We start from the raw sequence: 23388 nt of genomic DNA, 5'->3' as shown, positions 1-23388 counted from the left end.
ATCTTTTGTTTAAGGAACCCCTCACATTGGACTTTCCTATCCTAACGAAACCCTGCACCAGATAGAGCTGTGCCTTGCTTAGTTGCAGCACCTGAGCCAACCAGTGGTGTCAGGTTGGCTGGTGTGGGTTTATCCCTGTGCAGCCTTGCAGATTGTCTGACTGGCAGCCTGTGGAAACCTGCCAGGGTGTCGACCACAGGGCAAGTGCCTCCTGTCCAGCACTGGGTGCCAGAGCTGCTGGGTCTCCATGGTGGCACCTGTCTAAATGTGCTTGTGACTGATTCAGTGTGTGTGTGTGTGTGTGTGTGTGTTCAGACAGTCTGAAAACAGAGTTCTTCCAGGATGACTTGTTAACCATTGAAATATTAGGTCTTTGCTATGACTGACTATTTTTAATGTATTGGCAAAGCCTCAAGAGAAATTAAGATTTGGCCAGGACCACTGTGGTTGTGGTCAGCTACCCTTACGGGTGTGACAAGGATTCAGATATGCCCGTCAGTCCATCCACTGCTCTCCAGATCACCTGTCCCCTTCCTAACGTCCTGGCTGGTGTCCTATCCTCTGCTGGCTACCCCTCCCGCTGTCAGGCCTTCACCCGCTGAAGACTTCCAACGACTATCTGATTTTACATGTCACACCCTAGCTGGTATGTTTTTTCTCCTCACTACATGCTAAGAATTTTATGTGTAACCTCACAATAGCTCTCAGGAGTGTGTTCTCCACATGGAGGCACTAAGGCCTAGGGAAGTTCATCATTTGTCCAGTGTCATAGAGCTGAGAAGTGTAGAGCTGGACTGATGCCCAGGAAACCTGTGTCCTTCCACTTCAACAAGCTGTTTTTGTTCATCTGTTAGAATATTAAATGAGCACAAGTATGAAAAGTGCTTTGTAAACTATCAAGCAGTATGCAGACATTTATAACTCTTGGTCTTTGCAAAAACCTGTGAAGGCCGTGCTCAAGGCACTTAGCCATGGTTTGCTGTAGGGACCAGCATTCAGGTCCCCCCCCCCTCTATGAACAGCATTTTGAGTGTCTCTTTAAAAACGTACTCCAGGAGTCAAGCTGAGAGTGTTCCTACTTTGGTGTGCGAATGTGACTTGTCAGTTTTCATTGAGACTAGAGGTTAAAGTTAAACCTCAGCAATTTCCCTGCGGCTGCCAATCCCTCAGTGCTATTAATAATAGACCTGCTTCCTCCCCACTGGGACAGGGTCTCCAGGAGCTCAGGTACAGGATTAGGTCATGTTCTGCCCTTTGTGGGGTAGGGCCTTTGGTTCCGTCACCCAGGCCCAGGAAGCCTCTGACTTGGTGGTTCGCTTCAGCTGGCAGGGCTCTGAAAGTAATAAGGCAGTAAAGTGCTGCCAGCAGGAAGGGAAACCGGAAAGGAGGGGCAGTGAAAAATGAAAAACGGGGGAGTGTAGTCAGGGATAATGACAGCTAAGTTATGAGATGTGGAAATTAGAAAAACTGCGTTTATGGTTTTTGAACTTCTGCTCTGGTAGTATTTTAATTATTAACTGATGTATGTAGTATTCTGTGGTGAAGAGAGCTGAAGTTAAAATTGCAATAAATTGCCCAAGATTTCTAAAGTTTTCCTTAGCAGGTCTGCACAGACTCACTAGATAGTGTTTTGTTTTTAAAGAAGATTAACACATGCTGGCAAGATCACTGCAGACAAATGGTAAGCATATTGACTTTTCTATTAATGCTAGTTTTATATATGGTGCACTCTCCCTGACTCTTCATCAGTACTGCTTTTTATGTCAGATCTCGTTTCCTCTTTGGTCTTTGTCTGCCTCTGGTTTAGTTAGACATTTTAGTAGCTGGGAGTATGTGTCCTCTTTTAATCCAGCTATCTTTTGTTGTTGTTGTGTCTTTTTTTCTTTTTCCTTTTTTTTCATCAAAGCACCAGTCTCATCCATCTTCCCTCACCTAACTAAGGTAGAAGGGCCAGAATGTGAGCTGAGATAGGGAAGTTCTGTTCAAGATTCTCTTTGGGTTCAAATGCTGCTCTCCAGCTCCAACATAGTTGGATAACAGAGGAGAGAAAATCGGAGAAGGTGAACTCTGTTCTTCCAGAACAGGGCTGGCTGTTAACTTGGCCTTCAGCCCAACCTGACAGATGATAGCTCATAATTTTCTCCTTAATCCCAGCTTATGACCGATAAGTCTGAATTCCAGAACTTTACTATAACTAAACATCCAAAATCTTAGATTTTGTAGATGTATTGATTCTGATTTGATTTTATGTATATGAGTTTTTAGTGTGACCAGGCTGTTTATTATGTAAGTGAGAGAAAAGATAGTATCAATAGTTTTCCTAACTAGGTTGAATTCTTTTGTTTCCTAAATGAAGTAAGTAGGGGATAATGAATGTGTGTCTGTTCTGGGCCAGGCACCTGGTAGATGGTAGAAATAGATAAAAGTCTGTTGGAAAGGTTTTGCTTACATGTGTAAGTGAACCTCTACAATAGTCTGGTAAGTTCCGTGATGGGAGAATTACAGGGTTACAGCATGCATGCTAGCACGGCAAAGGGAGCAGCTGCATCCTCGCTCTGCTTGCAGAGTACAGTCCAATACATACACTGGCCAAGAGCCTCATTCTAATGTAACAAGAACTAATTGTTTAGAAAGTTTAGAGCATCTCCCCAGTCTAATGAGATTTATCACATAAGTTAGGAAATCAAATTTCAAAGGTATCCTTTAGACTAAATGCTTTAAATCCTTGCAATCAGATTTTCTGGATAAAGGCGATGAAAAACAAACATAGAGGGGGGAAATAAATCCTAAGGGTATTGGTGGAAAACATCTTTCATCAAGAAACAGTTATTAGATTTGAGGTACCTAGCATAATGATAGTACAAATGGCCTAATCTTAAATATTTTGTTAGTAAGATACATAAATAAATTAAGTTCTTTTCTAATTTCCAGATCATGATCAGAAGTATTTTCCTGTTTTTGGATCGCACTTACGTACTTCAGAATTCCATGCTTCCTTCCATCTGGTGAGTGTTCTAGTCAGTATAGCTGTATCTGCTGCTGTGACTGAAACCACACGTTTGACTTGTCTTGTGCTGGTTAATTTGTTGGCATATGTAGTCATCTGTCTGTGGTCCTTTATGTCAGCCTAAATCACTAGTGCATACATCTAGGCCCAGGTAGATGTTAGCCTAGAGCTGTGGTCAGCAAACTGTGGCTCGAGAGCCACATGTGGCTCTTTTGCCCCTTGAGTTTGGCTCTTCCTAAGCCTTAGGAGTACCCTAATTACGTTAATAACAATGTACCTACCTATATAGTTTAAGTTTAAAAAATTTGGCTCTCAAAAGAAATTTCAATCGTTGTACTGTTGATATTTGGCTCTGTTGACTAATGAGTTTACCGACCACTGGCCTAGAGCATCTCCATCACCAGTGAAGGTGACGGGGTGAAGATGAGGCAGGCCGAGTTAGGGGAGCAAATTCTAGCACGTCCCCCAGCTTGCACTGAATGTCCCAGCAGAGGCATCAGGCAAGCATGGAAGTACTGTATGAAGCCACGTTTCTGTAACAGCTATAGACTTCAGGATCTCTGGAGCCAGTGTTCACACACATCTCACCTCTGCTGTGAGGGAGAAGAACTCAGTTATACTCTCTTTGATGGCTGGCGTTTGACTTGGCATGGCTCTTTCCAGTGGTCTGGTGAAACCTTGAGAAAGACTACAACTGCAGGCGAAGTTATGAGCTTTTCCCCCCCCCCCCCCAAACACACACACACACCCCAAAACACCAAAACCTCCATCTTACCGACTATCCAAGGGCACAGGGGCCTAGTTTTATTCAGGATATTGAGGTCTGTCATTTCAGTCTGTTCATCACACATCATCTTTCAAAGATGGTATAAATATTGTCTCTAGTCACTGACTTCCACAGCCTCTGCTAATGTGTTTCACCTCTCTGCCCACCTGCCCTAAGTCTCCCCAGAGTTGCCTCCAAGAAGCCCTAACTGACATTAACAAAAGCCTGCCCTTAATCCCATCCTTGGATTCTTCCTTTGTTGATGCAGAAGTTCCTTCTCCCATTGAGAAGTGATGTACTTTCTCATTACCTTTAAACCTGAGTTCTTTTTAAAAAATTGCTTTCTTTTCCAACTTCTCACCATCTTTTCACCCTAACCCTAAACAATGTGGTTTCTCCTTTCACCACATGGAAACTGCTCTTGCCTTAGACGTCAGTGATCTCTTGGTTACCAGATCCCATAGTCACTTTTTTTCCTCTTTCTTTTATACTAGAAGCCCGGTGCATGAGATTCATGCACTTGCAGGGGAGGGCGTGGGGGGTGGGTCCCTCAGCCCAGCCGGTGTCCTCTTGCAGTCAGGGACCCCTCGGGGGATGTCCACCCGCCAGCTTAGGCTCAATCCTCCTGTAGATCTGGCCTAAGCCGGCAGTTGGACATTCCTCTTACAGTCCTGGGCTCTAGCAGTCCATGACCCCTTGCTCCTTACTGCCCGCCTACAGCGAAGGCGGGAGTGGCTCCCGCCACTGCCGCTGCACTCGCCAGCCATGAGCCCAGCTTCTGGCTGAGTGGTGCTCCCCCTGTGGGAGCGCACTGACCACCAGGGGGCTGCTCCTGCATTGAGCATCTGCCCCCTGGTGGTCAGTGCTAGTCATGTGACCAGTCATTCCTCCATTAGGTCGATTTGCATATTAGGCTTTCATTATATAGGATAACCTGACATCTGTATAGCTTTAGACACTATTGAAACTCTCCCCTTCCTTAATACCACTTTCCCCCTTTGTTCCTCTGACTCCTACATTTCTCATGCTAGATATCCACGCATGTCTGCAATAAAGCAGACACTGCACAGAAGAGATAGCCTTTATTCAGAGAAATGATAAGGATGGTAAAACTGATAACAGCAAATTGCATAGCTTCTATTCTGTACAAAGCCCTGTTCTAAGTGCTTCAACATCTACTAATTCACTTAATCCTTAGAACAGTTCTGTAAAGAGTGACTCTTATTGTCTCCATGTTATATGTGGAGAAACTGAAGCACAGAGTTCAAATAACTTGCTATACCTGGGTTGTCAGGTTACCTAGCCTGAACTCTTAATTTATAAATGTAGTTTATAACATAGGCTATGAACGTTGCTTATAGTATAAAGTATACTATACCACACTCAGTCCACTGCAACAGGCAGAAAAACTGAGCACGATAGTACAGTACAAGAATCACGGTGAGGTGTGGGAGAGACTCACTGGGAAAGACAAGAGAGAAGCGGCATGCCTGGGCCCAGTCTCTGCAGAATGAGCAGGAGTGGTTAGATAGCTAAAGAGGCAATAGAGAAAAGAAGTCCATTCTGATGACAGGACAGCAGCATGCCCAGAACGTGTGAGAATCAGAGAGATGAAGCTGATAAGATACCCTGACAGTTGTTGGTGGGCTGCTCCTGAAGCCTTAAACAGATTTAGATTTAAGGAAGAAGATTCTAGCGGACAGATAACTTCCTATGCACTGGGTACCTGCCTGGCCAGATGTACCACAATTCACGTGATCTCCATTTAGTGTTAAGGAAGGACAGGCACAGAAAGGTTAAGTTCCTTGCCTCAGAGTCACAGCAAGCATCGGGGGAGGGTTGGGGAGGGGAGGGCAGATTCAAGCCCATGTGACTGGCTTGAGCCCACATGCTGCCCACTGGGCTTTACTGCTCTGTCTTTGAAATTCACGGAAGACTGATCTGCAGCTCCTCCAGGGAACAGGACAGGGCCATTATGATTATGGAACACAGTGAAGGAGGAGAAGGTTCTCCAACACAGACAGGGCTCCCTAGAACGCACGCCCACCAGCATATGTAGTGCTTGTCGCTGTTACCACTCACCATTAGTACCGCTGCTGCCACACCATCACCACCACTGCTCACTACTCTCTACTCAGCACCGTCACCACCACCACCACCACCACTACTCACCATTAGTACTACTCACCACCACCACTGCCCCTGAGCTGCCCATTCAGGAGACCTGGCTGGGCTCAGGGATCTGAACTTTGGCCCCCTCTGTATTTGGCACCTAGGGGATTTGAGGAGGTGTTTTGGCAAAGCATAGAGTCCTTTTGTTATCACATGGTTTTTGTGGATAGTAGCTGACAGCTAATTTCCTCCTAAATTCCTCAGGCAGTGAGCTGAAGAAGTATGATGGACTCTTAAAGTCATATTTTAATGTCAGTTCTCCCATTGAAAGGGCCAAATAAAGGAGAGAACCAAGTGTCAGGGAGGAACAGTTGGATGACAAGCTCTGTAGAGGGAACAGAGATGGAAAAGGAAAGGACATGGAGGGGCTGATGAGGGCAGTGGAGCAGGGTAGGTTCCTAAAGCCTTGAGCATCTCTGATCATGCCCAGGAAGAATGGTGTGAATTGCGGGCTGAGGATAGCAGGTTTTTGCAAGATACTTTCAATGACATGCCTGACCTAGTAATGCCTCAACATTCCTCATGTAACAGTTGCCTGACCCCCTCCAGGAAAACATAACAGCCTTGATAAAGAAGGAAATACAAGGCACAGTTAGACTGGCCCAAAATGAAAATTAAAAAATCTTGACACCTGGATTTAGAGAATTAGCAAATGAACAGACTTTGGATGATATAATGTAGCTAGAGCTTCACCTAAAATTTCTATAAAGTGAAACTAAAATATAGTTTACTTTTTTATTGTTTGTTCAGGGATATGGGATTAGAACTATTTAGAAACCATATTATTAGTGATAAAATGGTTCAGAGTAAAACTATTGATGGAATTCTGCTATTGATTGAACAAGAAAGAAATGGTGAAGCTGTTGACCGAAGCTTATTGCGAAGTCTGCTGAGTATGCTCTCTGATCTTCAGGTAAATATCTTATTGTTCTAAATTTACCAGTAACTTTTCAGTGTATAAGAAAAAAACTGGATCCCTGCCTAACTACTTACACCAAAATAAATGGACATATCAAAGATTTAAGTGCAAAAAATGAAATCACAGAAGTATTTATTGAAAATATGGGAGCTTTATTTTTTAACCACTAGAAGGAGAATGACTCGGGCTAACATCACACCAAGAGCCACAATAGGAAAGACCCGCTACAACATGGACCCATTACTCCCTAGATAAAGGACAAGGGCCTGGTGGCACTCAGAGGAGAGCAGTAAAAGTGGTCTAGGCTGACCCCGTCAGCTGAGTAGAGGTCAGCCAGCCAGGAATCAGCTGACCCAAGGTCAGCTAAGCAGAAGTCAGCTATGCCTCTGGGGTCAGCTACATAGGAGGCAGCTGAGCTGGCCTGAGACACTTCAGTGAAGGAATTAGTGCAGGTCACTGTGGCCTTGCACCCTCAAAATTTGGGGTACATCAACACTTCAAAAGGTAGTTTTGTTTACTGTAATTGGTCAATAACTCTGCTCATTTCTTAGGTATATAAAGATTCATTTGAACTGAAATTTTTGGAAGAAACTAATTGTTTATATGCTGCAGAAGGCCAAAGGTTAATGCAAGAAAGAGAGGTGAGACAACAAAATGTTTCTGAATTGCCTTATTTCATTTTTATAGATGTGCATCTAAGTGTAATTTCTAAATGTTTGTCTTTTTACACATGCAAACATTTTATTGAAATTTTTTTGAAATCTATAATCTAGCTGAAATTTCCAGTAATGAGCTTCATTCTTATTATAGTAAGGATTTAATTTCCTGTGGAAACATTTTTGCCCTCCTTCCAAATGACAATAATAATTTAAAAAAGCCAGTAAGATAGCTTCTGAAGGAAGTATATAAAGGAACTCAAGTTGAAGCAAGAGGTAAATCTTAAATATGAAATCTAACACATGAAAAAAATTTATGTGAACCACATGAAAAAATTACCCCAAAAAACATATGAAAGACATAGTGATATGAACCCAAAAAAGCTTGACAGCCAGTTTTGCAGGTGTTACAGCACAGTCCTGGAGGAAGCCCCTGGGGACCGTCACCCAAATGTTACTTGTTACTGTGCAGGATGAAACCGGCCATTGGTTTCTTCGTCCTAGTTTTAAAGAGGGAGTTTCGCGTCAAATACCAGACCTGGCTGCTGCCACTAGATCAGAACCCCACAGACCTGTGTTGTGGGCCTTTCTTGTGCTGTCATATGACAGCAGGGAGACCCTGTGTCCCTGGAACTGATGTGCATTTTGAGATCTTCTGCAACCATGCTGTTTAGTGTCCACAAATGACAACCAGTCTGTTGAATAGTTTTTGCTGACACTTTGTATGTGGGCCAGGGGATGTCATTAGGCTCTATAACCTCTGACCCCGGTGCTTCTGCTTACCTGTTTATGGGGCCTCAGTGATGGGGGATGGTACATATGACATCAGCCCCCAGGTGCTGCTGCTCACCTGTCTGTGGGGCCCCAGGCATGGAGGGCCCTATGGCATCAACCACAGGACTGCACTGTGAACAGGGCACAACAATGCAGTCCTGCCTTAGCCCTGCTTCTAGAGGTTAAGTTTCATCTCCACAATTGAGTTTAAGGAAACTTCTGTGTATCCCACCTGCCCTGCATACACTTCCCACTTTACCACCCCACCCCCATTAATCTGTGTTAATATTTGGCTTGAAATATTCTGCTTTTAAATAAAAATTTGTAAGGAAAACAATATTCCAGTTTCTTCAGTAAAATCAAGAATCTTTTTGTTACTGATGTGTTTAAATATTTTGTTTGGAAGGTTCCAGAATATCTTAACCATGTAAGTAAACGTTTAGAGGAAGAAGGAGACCGAGTAATCACGTATTTAGACCACAGTACACAGTAAGTACTATTCATTTATTTAGTTTTTGCAATTCGATCATAGGTGAAACCTTTTCCTGGCTGGTTTTTTAATAATTAACTTGCTTATTATTAAGGTTTGTAGCAAGATACTCAACAAAGACTTTTATCCTTCCTTGACCACTGGCAAGATCTGACACTACATAAACAAAGCAGTTAATTTATCTTACAAGTACTGAGTAATCACAAATAATATAAAATGTGCTAAGAGCAAAAATAACTCCCAGATAGTACTGAATGAGTCTACAAAGATACTATTTATATCTTTGTATCACAATGCAGTACCACTTAGTACCCACCAGGATGTCTGTAATACAAAAAGGCAAGCAGTCAAAAGCATTGGTGAGGGTGTGGAGAAATTAGAACCCTCATGCATAATTGGTAGGAATGTAAAACGGGGCAACCACTGTGGAAAACAATTTGGTATTTCCTCAAAATGTTAAACAGTTACCATATGTTTCTCCAATACACCAGTTCTCCAAAATATATAGAGAAATGAAAACGCATCCACACAAAACTTGTACACAAATGTCCATGCAGCATTATTTTTTTTGTTTGTTTATCATATATTTTTATTGATTTCAGAGAGGGAGGGAGAGAGAGATAGAAACATCAATGATGAGAATCACTGATAAGCTGCCTCCTGCACACCCCCTACAGGGGATCGAGCCCGCAACTCAGGCATTTGTCCTGACCAGGAATTGAACTGTGACCTCCTGGTTCAACCACTGAGCCATTATTATAAAATAATAGTTTTTTACTATTATTTTATTTATAATAGTAAAAAAGTGGAAACAACACATTAACTGATGAATGGGTAAACATATAATAGAATATTAGCATTAAAAAAAGAATGGAGTACTGACACATGCTACAACATGGATGAACCATAAAAATACTTTGCTAAGTGAAAGAGCCAGACAAGTCATGTTGTGCGATCTCATTTATAGGAAAGGTTCAGGATAGGAAAATCTGTAGAAATTACTGTCTGCCTCTAATTAGGAGACAGGGAGGGTGGATAGAGAGAATGGAAGTGCTGATGGGTATGAAGTTTCTTTTAGGATGATGATAATGTTCTAAAATTAGATCATAGTGACAGTTATATGACTCTGTAAATATATTAACAACTGTTGAACTGTACACTTTAAATGGATGGATTTTATGGCATATTTACTCTCTGCCCTCTACCTCCCCTCACGTGGGTCACTGTTCCTTTTCCTGGAGGCAGACTGGAAAAGGTGCTGACGACTCGCTGAACTCAACTCTCAGCTTCACCACTCCCTGGGCAGGTCACACCATCTCTGAACTCTTGTCTTCTCATCTGTGGGATGGAGGCCAGAATGTCTGCAGTGCCTTTTTCTAGGGTTCTCTGAGGTTTAATTAAGATGATACATTGAAAAGTTCCTTATAAAATTAAGGTTTGGGAAGATGGCCATAATTAATAAGCTCAGAATAAAACAGATACTCTGATTTTTTTTTTTTTTAATGAACTGTGGATAATGAACCCAGAAAGAATGATTGTTTGTGTCCCTATAATTATGGCAGTCACACCTGCTGAATTTCCAGATTTTCAAATATTCTGGTCTGTGTGACACGCAACTTGGACTTCATGAAAGCTCTTCCTTAAGTTGGATTTTGATAAATGGTTATGGAAGAAAGCAGACAGAGTGGGGACAGAGAGACATAGCTGTAACAGTAGAAAACAGGGTTTTATGCAACCTGGAGAAGTAATTGGAGTTGAAGAAGAGGGCAGAATAACAGCAGCAATCCAAGAAGTAATGTGCATAATGGAAGGCAAAACTTAAATTCAAAAAATGACTACAGCATGAGTACCGATTGCCAGCCAAGTGTGGGGCCACTTTTATTGTAAGGCACGGCACACTTGCCTATCTACTGGTGTCCCCTTCTCCCAGCATCTATTGATCTATTTATGTTCTTAAGTAAATTGTTTTCAGAAATACTTCAGACTCTGTATTAACAGCAGTGGTGACTGTCCACGTGTGAGCAGAGTGCTTGTTCTGTGACCCTTTGGTTTCTGATTGGCTCCATAGAGTATCTGTGTAAGCTGTAAACTCCCAGTCTTACAGTTAACCAAAGTCTCTCCTTTAACCTTATTTCTGAAACATTCTCTTTTTGCCTGTTATAGAAAACCACTGATTGCTTGTGTGGAGAAACAGCTATTAGGAGAACATTTAACAGCAATTCTGCAGAAAGGTAAATTTTCCTAACTCTTGTATCAATTAAATTGAATGATAGTCCTTAATGCATTAAGAAAGTAAGTGAAACATTATAAGTAGCAATGTAAGGACATTTGTTATAAGACAGTCTCTAAAAATCATTAAAAATAATGAAGATATTAGCCCTTGAGAAAATTAGTTAAGAAAAATATTGAAAGGCATGTGGTAGAACTACAGCTTATGCTGAAGTCAAATCAAATACTGTCCAGGCTGAAAGCTTCCTAGAGATTCCTCTAGACAACAGGTAGTTTGCAGCTGGGTACTTGTGCAGTGCTCATGGTCCATGTGCCTCTGTATTGTACCTGACATACAGGTGATGCTCGGAATGCTGCTGCGGGTGTAGATGTACATCACTGGACAGGCTGTTAGATTTTCATGGACTTCTTCCCATGCCCTTCAAGCAGCTGAGTGTCAGATAAACTGCCAGATGTGTGGTCAGCATAAGCCAGAGTACACTTTTCTACCCTGATTATCCTGGAAAAATAAGCAAACAGAAAATAGAACACATTATATTGCTAATTTTACATTCCCCTTGTGATCCTAAAGCTTTGTTAAAGAGTAATTCAAATGTTGATGCTTTGCAGCAACAGTGAGACTATTTATAATACTCTAGTACTTATTGTTACTTCTTATAACTCTTAAGTATTTAATGTTACCATTTGAAAGTCATTTTGGAACTACAGAATGTTTCAAGGTATTGAAAACCTTAAAGTTTAACTTTGGGGAGGTCCTAAATAGCACCCAAATATATTCTGGTTTGGATTCTACTTTGCTAGATAGTCAAAGTGGGACTTCCAAGTGAAACCACAATATAATGCCAGAAGAAGAGAGAATTGCATTGTTGAGCATCCATTGTACTTCATATAAATATCTTCTGGTCTTTGAACAACCCAGTGAAATCATTACCCCCATTTTACAAGTAAGAAAACTGAGGCTAACAACAGCTTGAACATCGTGCCTCAAGTCACAGCTCCTAAATTGAGAGGCAGGGTGTAAGTCTGGATGTCTTTCTATGTATACCTCACTGAAAACTATAAAGCTGGTATACTTGCTCATGAATGAGGCCTCAACTTAATGGTCTACCTAATACAAATGCATTCAGAATTCATACTAGGTGTGTGTTTTTTAATGAGTCATTTTGTAAGAGAAAAAGGGATTCAAGTAAATAGTAGAAATTTGCATACATTGTTTCAAGAAAATTATGAATTTTATATATAGGCGCTTAATCTAAATTTAATTAGAGGCATTGAAAAAATAGCTGTAATTTTTGAATTCTTGAAGACATTATTTAGTGTTTCAGTACAGTTATAAAGTTACTGCATTAGTAGATTGAAACGTAATTTAGAGAAATAAACATGAGAGCCCTTAGTGAGGATCTGTACTTTTACCCACAGTGCATTGTGTGCATCTGTAAACCACCTTCAGCGGGTGGACATTGTGCCCATTTATAGAAGAATCTGAGACTTTGTGAAGTAACATGACTAGCTCGCTGCTTTTCTAACTTAGCTGCCTCTCCATTGTTATCATAAAGCCGATATTTAGGAAATCTGTGAAAGTTCCGATGGTGGTGTGGTTTTATAAAATCTAAATACCTAAAACAGGAAAGAAGAACTTTTAAAATGCCGTGTTTAATCAATAATAAATGGTTTTCTCTCACAGTGTATTATATCTATGGATAAAATTAATCATCTAAAAGATTACATTTGATAGCATATTCTTTGACAATATACTTTTGGACTGGTGGATTAAATCAGAAGGAACTTGGAATCACGAACCTCCCAGGTCAAATAGTTGGTGTGAGCATTTTCAGATTATTGCTACTTTAGTGAATTAAGAAGGCTTTAGTGCAAGAGTGGGGAACATCTGGCCCACAAGTCCTATAAGGTCCGAGAAATCCTTTGATCTAGCCCTCTCAAGGCATTATGGGTGAGTTCATTAAATGTTTGACCAAATATAGCAAGCTAATTTTTAAGTTGATAAATTTGTATGGGCTGCAAATGATGTTATAAATACCCAAATGGCCCTTGACAGAAAAAAAGTTCCCACCCCTGCTTAGTGACATGAAGAAATAAAGAATACATCTCCCACCATGGTTAGAAAAATGAGATTCACTTAATAGGATTTATCAGATATTGCACCAGAACAACTTGCCTGTGTAGAAATAAGCAATATTCCCTAATTTTTTTTATTACATGTTAACTTTTTTTGTGGTGCATACTATTTTCTGGTTGAAGTATTATTCGCATTGACTTACTGATGTGATATGCTAACATTTACTGTGTGATCTCAGGACTTGATCACTTACTTGATGAGAACAGAGTGCCTGACCTCACTCAGATGTACCAGCTGTTTAGCCGAGTGAAGGGTGGGCAGCAGATCCTGCTTCAGCACTGGAGCGAGTACATCAAGGTTTGTGGGGTTTGACTTGATAGTAATACCAACTGTGCTTTGTACAAGGGGTGGGTGGCCCATCTTTAGGATACTGCAATACCCTGGGCAAAGTGAACTGGACTGTTTGGAGGTACCTTTGTTTTTTCATAGCAGGTGATCAGGTAAATAGTAGTCTTCCATTTCTTTCCAGATCACTTGTGCAAACTTTTTAAAAATATCTTTTTATTGGTTTTTAGAGAGAGGAAGGGAGAGGGATAGAGAGATAGAAACATCAGTGAGAGAGAAACATCATCGATTGGCTGCCTCCTATATGCCCTCCACCAGGGATCTAGCCTGCAACCTGGACATGTGCCCTGACCGAGAATCAACCAGTGACCTCGTGGTTCATGGGTTGATACTCAACCACTGAGCCACTCTGGCTGGGGCAGTGCAAACTTAAGATAACACAAACAGTGATAAACAGCATCCTGGTATAAACATGACTTGAAAGGCTGTTTGGCTATTTGTCATCAGCATAACTACATACATTTCATTCTACAGTAGTCATTTTTGTGAATCTGCTTTTTAAACATACCTTTGCATAGTGAGAACTAGTGCACATTTTGGTAGGTTGATGTGTGTGCTACTTTATTTCCTAGCAATCTAGGATTTATTATTTAAACATTACTTTCATGTTTCTGTAGCATGCGTTATGTGTCAGGGCCAACCTGACAGGTTGAGCCGGGCTGAGGCAGGGAGGTGGGAATTGAGAAAAGAAAGAAAGACAGGAAAGCGGGATCGGGAGGACTACAGCTCTCGAGGAACTGAAGCAAGTTTATTAGCCACACAATCCTATTTATACACAACACACTGAATAGGAGGTCTGTCAAGAGGAATGTATTCTTTGTTCCTCTTAATCTCTAAGGGAGAGACACAGCAGAAGGACAAGTTCTCAGTACAGCATATCTCAGTAAATAGTTACAGACTTCTTGGTAAGCCATGAAAGGCTGTTCTCATTCTACTGATAATCGCCATCCAAACAAGTCTGGGAAAACTGTGTGGGTAAGGGTCCCAGCCTTGCTAGCCCCTTCAGGTGCAAGGACCTTGCCAGCTTACATCTGGCCCCCAACAGTTATGTACATGTATGGTTATAAAAAAGGCAACAGAAGGATTCCTTGTGGTATCTTGACAGTGGTGAAGGGTACACAGATCTGCACAGGTGATAAAAACTAAATCCATACAAAAGTTAGTTTCAGTTAAAACTGGGACAATCTGGATAAGATGGGTAGATTGTATCAATACTAACATCCTGGTAGTGATGCTGCCCCATTGTTTTGCCAAATGTTATCATCAGAGGAAAATAGACAATGTCGTATTTCTACTGCGTGAGAATCTCTATCACAAGGAATATTTCAATGAGATAAAAAGATAAAGCTTTCATACTGCTTTTTGGAATATCAGGCCTGGAGTTACTTACTATTTTGCATGTTGAAAGCTTGTACACACATGCGCACCACCACCTCAAGATTCTATACAACGATATTGAGCTAAAACTCATGACTGACTTAAGCTGGATTGGCAATGAAACTTTATGTTAAGGAAAGGCTAATTAATAGAGATTTAGGATTTTGCCAACATGTAGTCCTCAGGGAACAGGAAACCTTTGCAATTTTTAGTTTGGGTAGTAAAAAATCAGTGATGTGACCACCGTTCCTGAGTGTCCATAAGATAAGGACAAAATAGGAAGTTACATTCAGCACAGTGTCGTTATCAAAATAAAGCTGATCTTGGCAGTGTGTGTACATTATTTTTAAATGCAGTCAGTACAAAGGGTAGAGTGAAAATTAAGTCCCTCCCACCCCTGGTGGTCATAGTGTTATAGTGTTCCTTTCCAGAAGGTATTTATGCTAATGTATTTCTACCTTTTCGCCAATAGTCTGCCTTGACCTGCATAAATGATGTGTAGTGTATACTTAAGACCATTTTTTTTCTTTTTTTCTTTTAATCCTCAGCCGAGGATATGTAGAGAGAGAGAGAGAGAGAAACATCAATTGGTTGCTTTTTATATGTGCCCTAACTGGGGATCAGGTATGTGCCCTGATCAGGAATCGACCCAGCAACCTTTCGGTGCACAGGATGACACTCAACCACCTGAGCCACTGCGCCCAGGCAAGACTAGTTTTTCAAAAATATGTATTACATTGATTAATTATATTCAACACCTCTTCAAACTGGTAGTTTATGTCCTCAAACAGCTAACTATTATTGTCACACATAGAATTTTAGTAATATTTATTTTAATATAGCATTTTTGATTTAAAATACAGGCTAAAAACCATGCTGTTTATAATTAGAAGTGAAGGAGAAAGAAAACTATAGCCACGAAGTCCAAATGGATGTGTTGATGGGAATTAATATCTATTTGAAGAATTCATATGTAAAAAGTTCTTCAAAAAAACAGTAGAAAATGTTCCAGGGATTTATAAATTCTTCCAGAAGCAGAATTGTAACACTCTTTGTGGTTTCAGTTACCTGTAGTCACTTGTGTTCCAAAAACATTAAATGGAAAATTTCAGAAATAAGCAATTCATAAGTATTAAATTGTGAGCCATTCTGAGTAGCATGGTGAAATCTCAGCCTGTCCCACTTGGTATATGAGTCATCCCTTTGTTCAGCATATCCACCCAGTATATACTATCCACCCATTGGTCACTTAGTACACAGTGCTTGGGGTTTAGATAACCCTTATTTTACTTAATAATGGCCCAAAGTGCAAGAGTAGTGATACTGGCAATCAGATAATGCCAAAGAGAAGCCTTAAATTGTATGTATGTATAGGAAAAAACTGTGTGTGTGTGTGTGTGTGTGTGTGTGTGTGTGTGTGTGTGTGTGTGTGTGTACACACACACACGTGCACAATATATATGGTTCGTGTGTGTGTGTGTGTGTGTGTGTGTACACACACGTGCACAATATATATGGTTTGGTACTCTCCATGGTTTCAGATATCTACTTGGATCTTGGAACATGTCCCCCAAAGATAAGGGGGGAACTATAGTATTCACTTAATTTTTAGAATGCAGACTGAATTTATGAAATTTTTCCACTGTCATGATTGTTTAATAGCAGGAGAAAATAATATGTGGTATCATAAACCTGTTGATGACTTGGTGTGTGTTTGTTTTTGTAGACTTTTGGGACAACGATTGTTATCAATCCTGAAAAAGATAAAGATATGGTTCAGGACCTGCTGGATTTTAAGGACAGAGTGGACCATGTGATAGAAGTATGCTTTCAGAGGAATGAGAAGTTCATCAACTTGATGAAGGAATCCTTTGAAACGTTTATCAACAAGAGGCCAAATAAGCCCGCAGAACTAATCGGTAGAGAAACATGTTTCTATACATTTTTTTAATATGTGAAAGTAAGGCATAACTCAAGCAAAATTTTTTCTCAAAATATTAAAGCTCCTGCTCTGGCTGGTGTGGCTCAGTTGATTGGAGCATCATCCGGTACACTGAAGAGTGGCAGGTTCGATACCTAGTCAGGGCATATACCCAGGTTGCGGGTTCACTCTGAGAAGCAACCATTCGATGTTTCTCTCAAATTGATGTTCTCTCCCTCTCCCTCTAAAATCCTCGGATGAGAATTAAAAATACTTTTTTTTTCCAAGCTCTTCATGCTAGGGGAAGAGTTTGTATCACACCTTATTAGGGGACACATTTTCAAAAAACTATATATACACGTGTGTTATATTTTTTTTTTGTATATACACATATCTGTATGTATACAGTACATGGTATTTCCATAGGGAGAATGTAGTAGTAATTCTGTAAGAAATGAGGTTTGTCTTCACAAAGAAAAAGGTCCTCTGCCCATTTTTTAATTGGGTTGTTTGTCTTCCTTTTGTTGAGTTGTATGAGTACTTTATATATTTTGGAAATTAACCCCTTATCCGATGTATCATTGGCAAATATGTTCTCCCATACAGTAGGTTACCTTTTCATTTTGATGCTGGTTTCTTTTACTGTGCAGAAGCTTTTTAGTTTAATATAGTTCCATTTGTTTATTTTTTTCCTTTGTTCTCTTGCACTAAGGATGTATCTGTGAAAATTCTGCTACGTGAGATGTCTGATATTTTGCTGCCTATGTTTTTTTCTAGGATTTTTATGGTTTCACACTTATATTTAAGTCTTTTATCCATTTTGAGCTTATTCTTGTATATGGTGTAAGATGGTGATCTAGTTTCATTTTTTTGCATGTACCTGTCCAATTTTCCCAACACCATTTATTGAAGAGACTGTCTTTACTCCATTGTATAATCTTGCCTCCTTTGTCAAATATTAATTGAGCATAATAGTTTGGGTCAATTTCTGGGGTCTCTGTTCTCTTCCATTGATCTATATGCCTGCCTGTTCTTGTGTCAATACCAAGCTGTTTTGAGTACAGTGGCTTTGTAGTATAGTTTGATATCCAGTATTGTGATTCCCTCCAACTTTTTTCTTCTTTCTCAAGATTGCTGTGGCTATTTGGGGTCTTTTTGGTTCCATATGAATTTTTGGAGTATTTATTCTAGATCTGTGACATTTGCCATTGGTATTTTAATAGGGCCTGCATTGAATCTATAGGTTGCTTTAGGTAGTATGTACATTTTAATGATGGTTAATTTTACCAACCCGTGAACACGGTATATTTTTCCACTTGTTTATATCTTCTGTCTCTTTTTCCAACATCCTGTAGTTTTCTGAGTACAGGTCTTTTACCTCCTTGGTTAAGTTTATTCCTAAGTATCTTAACTTTTTTGTTGTAGTGGTAAATGGATTTTTTTTTCTTTTTTCTCTTTCTAAGAGATCATTATTGGTGTATAAAAGTGCCATTGATTTCTAGGTGTTAATTTTGTATCCTGCTGCATTGCAGAATTCGTTTATTAATCTAGTAATTTTTTTGGTGGAGTCTTTAGAGTTTTCTAAGTACAATATCATGAAGACAAACAACCCAATTAAAAACTGGAGAGCCCTAGCCAGTGGTCGGCAAACTGCGGCTTGCGAGCCACATGTGGCTCTTTGGCCCCTTGAGTGTGGCTCTTCCACAAAATACCAACTTCTGCGCATGGGCCACGAAGTTTCAATCGCACTGTACATGCGTGCTCGCACATGGTATTTTGTGAAAGAGCCACACTCAAGGGGCCAAAGAGCCACATGTGGCTCGCGAGCCGCAGTTTGCCGACCACTGCCCTAGGCAGTTTGGCTCAGTGGATAGAACGTCGGCCTGTGGACTTGAAGGGTCCCAGGTTTGATTCCAGTCAAGGGCACATGCCCGGGTTGTGGGCTCGATCCCCAGTAGGGTGTGTGCAGGAGGCAGCCAATCAATGATTCTCTCTCATCATTGATGTTTCTTTCTCTCCCTCTCCCTTCCTCTCTGAAATCAATAAAAATATATTTAAAAAAAATACTGGAGAGAGGACCTGAATAGATGCTTCTCCAAAGAGGACATACAAATGTCCAAGCGACATATGAAAAAATGCTCAACATCCCTAATTATAAGAGAGATGCAAATGAGAATGACAATGAGGTACCACCTTATACCTGCCAGAATGGCTACCATCAATAAATCAACAAATAATAAGTGCTGGCAAGGATGTGGAGGAAAAAGGAACTGTAGTACACTGTTAGTGGGAATGTAGACTGGTACAACCACTATGGAAAATGGTGTAGAGTTCCCTCAAAAAATTAAAAATGGAACTGCCATTTGACCCAGTAATTCCACTTCTAGGAATATATCCTAAGAAGCCTGAAACCAATCAGAAAGAATATCTGCAACCTTATGTTCATGGCAGCATTATTTACAATAGCTAAGATCTGGAAACATCCCAAGTGCCCATCAGTAGATGAGTGGTTAAAAAAGCTGTGGTACATTTACACAATGGAATATATGCAGCTGTAAGAAAGATCTCTTACCCTTTGAGACAGCATGGAGGGATGTGGAGAGTAATATGCTAAGTGAAATAAGCCAGTCAGAGAACGACAAGTATCACATGATCCCACTTATATGTGGAATCAAATGAACTTAATAAACTGATGAACAAAATAGATCTAGAGACATAGAAGCATGGAGCAGACTGAAGTATTTCAGAGGGAAGGAGGGGTCGGGCAGGAAGAGATTAAACAAAGAACTTACATAACCCATGGACAGACAATAGTGCTGTGAAGGCCTGGGGAGGGGCTGGAGAGGGCGGAGTGGGTAAACGAGGATGGGGAAGGGGACATCTATATACTTTCAATAATAAAGATAAGTTAGAAAAAGAAAAAAGGGACAAAGATTTAGCCTAGTCTGCATTTCCTGTTCTAACAGTCCCAGATCTATAGTTTATAGAAATAAACCTTGAACCTCTGACTTGATTACTTGTAATTTCTGCTCAGAAATTGGATTGAAGTTTGTTGTATAGGATGCCTCTGTATTATGATGATACCTTTATCAATCTCCAGATAATATTTAACATGAGATACTATTAATCACTATCTTTGCATTCTCTGATTAGTATTAAAATAGGATTAAATTGGATGGGATCTCAAAAGAACATATTTTGAGATGAAACAGGTTTTTTTCAATATAAATGCACTCTCTGTATATGAGTCCTCCTTTATCAGACATATGGTTGGCAAACATTTTTCCCAGTTTGTAACTTGTGTTTTAATTCCTTAATGAAGATTCTGTCCTTTCTCCAGTATTGTATATTCATGGCTCCTTTGTCATAAATTGTCTGTATATGTGGTTTATTTCTGTGCTCTCAATTCTGTTCCATTGTCCTGTGTGTGTGTTTCTGTTCCAATACCATATTGTTTTGATTACTGTAGGTTTGTAGTATATTTTGAAACGAGGGAGCATGATACATCTCCCTTTGTTGTTCTTCCTCAAGATTGCTTTGGCTATTCGGGATCTTTTGTGGTTGCATACTAATTTTAGTATTATTTGTTCTAGTTCTGTGACTATGCCATTGGAATTTTGATAAGGATTACACTGAACCTATAGATTGCTTTAGGTAGTATTGACATTTTAAAAGTATTAATTCTTCCAATTCATGAGCATAGACTATCTTTCCATTGTGTCCTCTCAGTTTCTTTTATCAGTATCTAATAGTTTTTAGTGTACAGATCTTTCACTGCTTGTTCAGTTTATTTCTATACTTTGTATTGTTTTTTATATAATTGTAAATAGGGTTGTTTTCTTAAGTTCTCTTTCTGATAGTTTATTATTAGAATATAGCCACAGATTTTTGTGTATTGATTTTGTGTCCTGTGACTGTACTGGATTAATTTATTCTAACTTTTTTTTTGGTGAAATCTTTAGGTTTTTACATGGTATCTTATTTGCCAATAGTGACAATTTTCTTTCTTTTCTATTTGGATGCCTTTTATTTCTTCTTCTTGCCTAATTGCTGTGGCAAAGACTTCCACTATTATCTATAATAATAAAAGCGTAATGTGCTAATTAGACCAGATGTCCTTCCAGACAAAGCTGTAGGGGATGGGGGCCGAGGTAGAAGCAACAGAAGCCCTCGGCGGGGGCCAGGGCCAAGGCCCTTGCACGAATTTCGTGCATTGGGTCTCTAGTGTTGTATAAAAGTGTTGAGAGTTCTCTCCCTCCAGTGAGCACGCCCATGCCACTCCCTTTCACCTCTTCCCCCACAGGCACATATCCCCTAACTTCTAAGGGGCCCCGAGTCTTGCAGCCAGGGGAGCAGTGGGCAGGGGCTAACCCCTTGAACCTGTCTCAAAGGCTCTCTAATCTTTGACTTCCCAGTGAGCCAAAGTAGCCCAGCCTAGGCTCTCCTATTCCTCATGCCCTTCCTTGTTTCACTCACCTAAGTATATTTTTGCTGTGATCAGTAAATTTTTGCTTGCTTTTCTGAAAACTAAATAAATAAATAAAAGTGGTGAGAATGGGCATCCTTGTCTTTACTGATCTTTTAGGAAAATCTTACAGCTTTACATGTCCCTCTATGCCCACTTTGTTGAGAGTTTTATCATAAACTAGAGGCCTGGTGCACGGATTCGTGCACTATTGGGGTCCCTCGGCCTGACCTGTGGGGATCGGGCAAAAACCAGCTCTCTGACATCCCCCTAGGGGTCCTGGATTGCGAGAGGGCGGTTCTCGGGTGACACACCCCAGAATTGGACTCCCTCCTCTCTGATTCCAGGTGCGTCACCACAGCTTGGCAGCCCCTGTGTTTAGTGCCTGCCCCCTGGTGGTCAGTGCGCATCATAGTGAACGGTCGGATGGTCGTTTAGGCTTTTACTAGTATATATATATGGATGTAAATTTTACCAAATGCATTTTCTGCATTTATTGAAATGATCATATAATTTTTGTCCTTCATTGGGTTAATGTACTGTATCACATTGATTGATGTACAGAACCATCCTTTCATACCTGGAATAAATTCCACTTTGTCATGGACTATGATCATTTTAATGTATTATTGAATCTGTTTTGCTAATATTTTGTTGAGAATTTACATCTATGTTCATCAGGGATATTGGCCTGTTACTGTCTTTATTTATGGTGTCCCTGTCTGGTTTTGGTATCAAGGTAATGCTGGCCTTGCAAATGTGTTTGAAATTGTTCCTTCCTCTTCTGTTTTTTTTTTTTTTGGAAGAGTTTGGGAAGGATAGGTATTAATTTTTAAAAATATTTTTTTATTATGCTCACTAGAGCTTACAGCTTTCCCTGCACTGGGAAGAGAAGGCAGAAGGTATGAGTCCCATGGCTGTCACAGGCAGTGTGACCATCCTAGAGGTCTAACTCTGCAGGCCCTCTACCCTATAAGCCAGTGATGGTGAACCTATGACACGTGTGTCAGAGGTGACACGCGAACTCATTTTTTTTGGTTGATTTTTCTTTGTTAAATGGCATTTAAATATATAAAATAAATATTAAAAATATAAGTCTTTGTTTTACTATGGTTGCAAATATCAAAAAATTTCTATATGTGACACGGCACCAGAGTTAAGTTAGGGTTTTTCAAAATGCTGACACGCTGAGCTCAAAAGGTTCGCCATCACTGCTCTATCCCCTAAGCCAAACCAGCTAGGGCAATTTTTCTTTTTAATGTTTGGAAGAATTCATCAGTGAAGCCTTCTGGTCCTGGATTTTTATTTGTTGGGAGGTTTTTGATTGCTGATTCAGTCTCCTTACTAGTAATTGGTCTATTTAGGTTTTCTATTTCTAAGATGAAAGTTTTTAAATTACTACTTTATACAATTATGTCATGATAACATCAAAATATATTTAGGATTCATAGAATTTCACTAGTTAGTAAAAGTTTTTAAAAATTGACAGGTGGCAAAGGGTAAAGAAGGATCTATACAGTGATACAAAATTGGGCTTGTGTTGATTATTATTGAAGGTGTTATGATGGGAACATGGAGTTCATTGTACAATTATCTACTTTTGTGTATATTCAGAATATTTTTTTAAAAAATATATAAACAATACAAATAAAAACAACACTAGAAATTCACAAGGTAATTTAATTTGGCTTTTGTGCCACTTTATGGGTTATTGTTTCTCTAAAGATAAATGTTTAACTCTTGGGAGCTGGGCTTATTAAATTCTTGGGTTTTCCCTTCCTTAAGCCAGGTCATGGTTGATTTGTGTCAAACAGGAAACCAGAGTAGAATTGCTCTAATCCCTGCATTCAGGGATAAGACATTGTGACCATGGATATAATCACATGAAGCCCTGAAAAAAATCCTTTAAGAGTCTTATCCAAATTTTTTATACCACATCTTGAAGATGGGACATACCAGTTCCTGAAGCAAAATGTGTCATGAAACTGAAGCATGTAATTAAAGTATTTATTCTCACATGATTTGAAAGAACATGTCTTAGACCAGTGGTCGGCAAACCACGGCTCGCGAGCCACATGCGGCTCTTTGGCCCCTTGAGTGTGGCTCTTCCACAAAATACCACGTGCGGGC

General features: G+C 40.1%; 1 protein-coding gene and 2 long non-coding RNA genes across 6 annotated transcripts in view; all 3 read left to right on the top strand.

Annotated features, from left to right (window-relative positions):
- LOC106724452 overlaps nt 1-23388 on the top strand; it is a 59614-nt gene that overhangs the window by 18544 nt on the left and 17682 nt on the right. The window lies entirely within an intron of this gene.
- CUL4A (cullin 4A) overlaps nt 1-23388 on the top strand; it is a 58410-nt gene that overhangs the window by 17844 nt on the left and 17178 nt on the right. For 3 of the 4 annotated variants that reach the window (XM_014531935.1, XM_014531933.1, XM_014531934.1), the window contains exons 3-10: nt 1612-1681; nt 2932-3005; nt 6696-6858; nt 7416-7505; nt 8701-8783; nt 10948-11015; nt 13329-13447; nt 16599-16791. In XM_014531935.1, coding sequence (XP_014387421.1) covers nt 1679-1681; nt 2932-3005; nt 6696-6858; nt 7416-7505; nt 8701-8783; nt 10948-11015; nt 13329-13447; nt 16599-16791 — 793 coding nt within the window. In that variant the 5' untranslated portion in view covers nt 1612-1678. The remainder of the gene's footprint in view (nt 1-1611; nt 1682-2931; nt 3006-6695; nt 6859-7415; nt 7506-8700; nt 8784-10947; nt 11016-13328; nt 13448-16598; nt 16792-23388) is intronic. The other variant, XM_014531936.1, reaches the window with a different exon arrangement.
- LOC106724454 lies at nt 9665-10753 on the top strand. The gene is made up of 2 exons (XR_001360255.1): nt 9665-10039; nt 10136-10753. It is a non-coding gene; the product is annotated as an uncharacterized LOC106724454 (long non-coding RNA).

The sequence above is a fragment of the Myotis brandtii genome, unplaced genomic scaffold (assembly GCF_000412655.1).
Source record: "Myotis brandtii unplaced genomic scaffold, ASM41265v1 scaffold83, whole genome shotgun sequence".
In the NCBI taxonomy this organism is placed as follows: Eukaryota; Metazoa; Chordata; class Mammalia; order Chiroptera; family Vespertilionidae; genus Myotis; species Myotis brandtii.
Note: the sequence above shows the minus strand (reverse complement) of the source record. Positions and strands in the feature narration are given on the sequence as shown.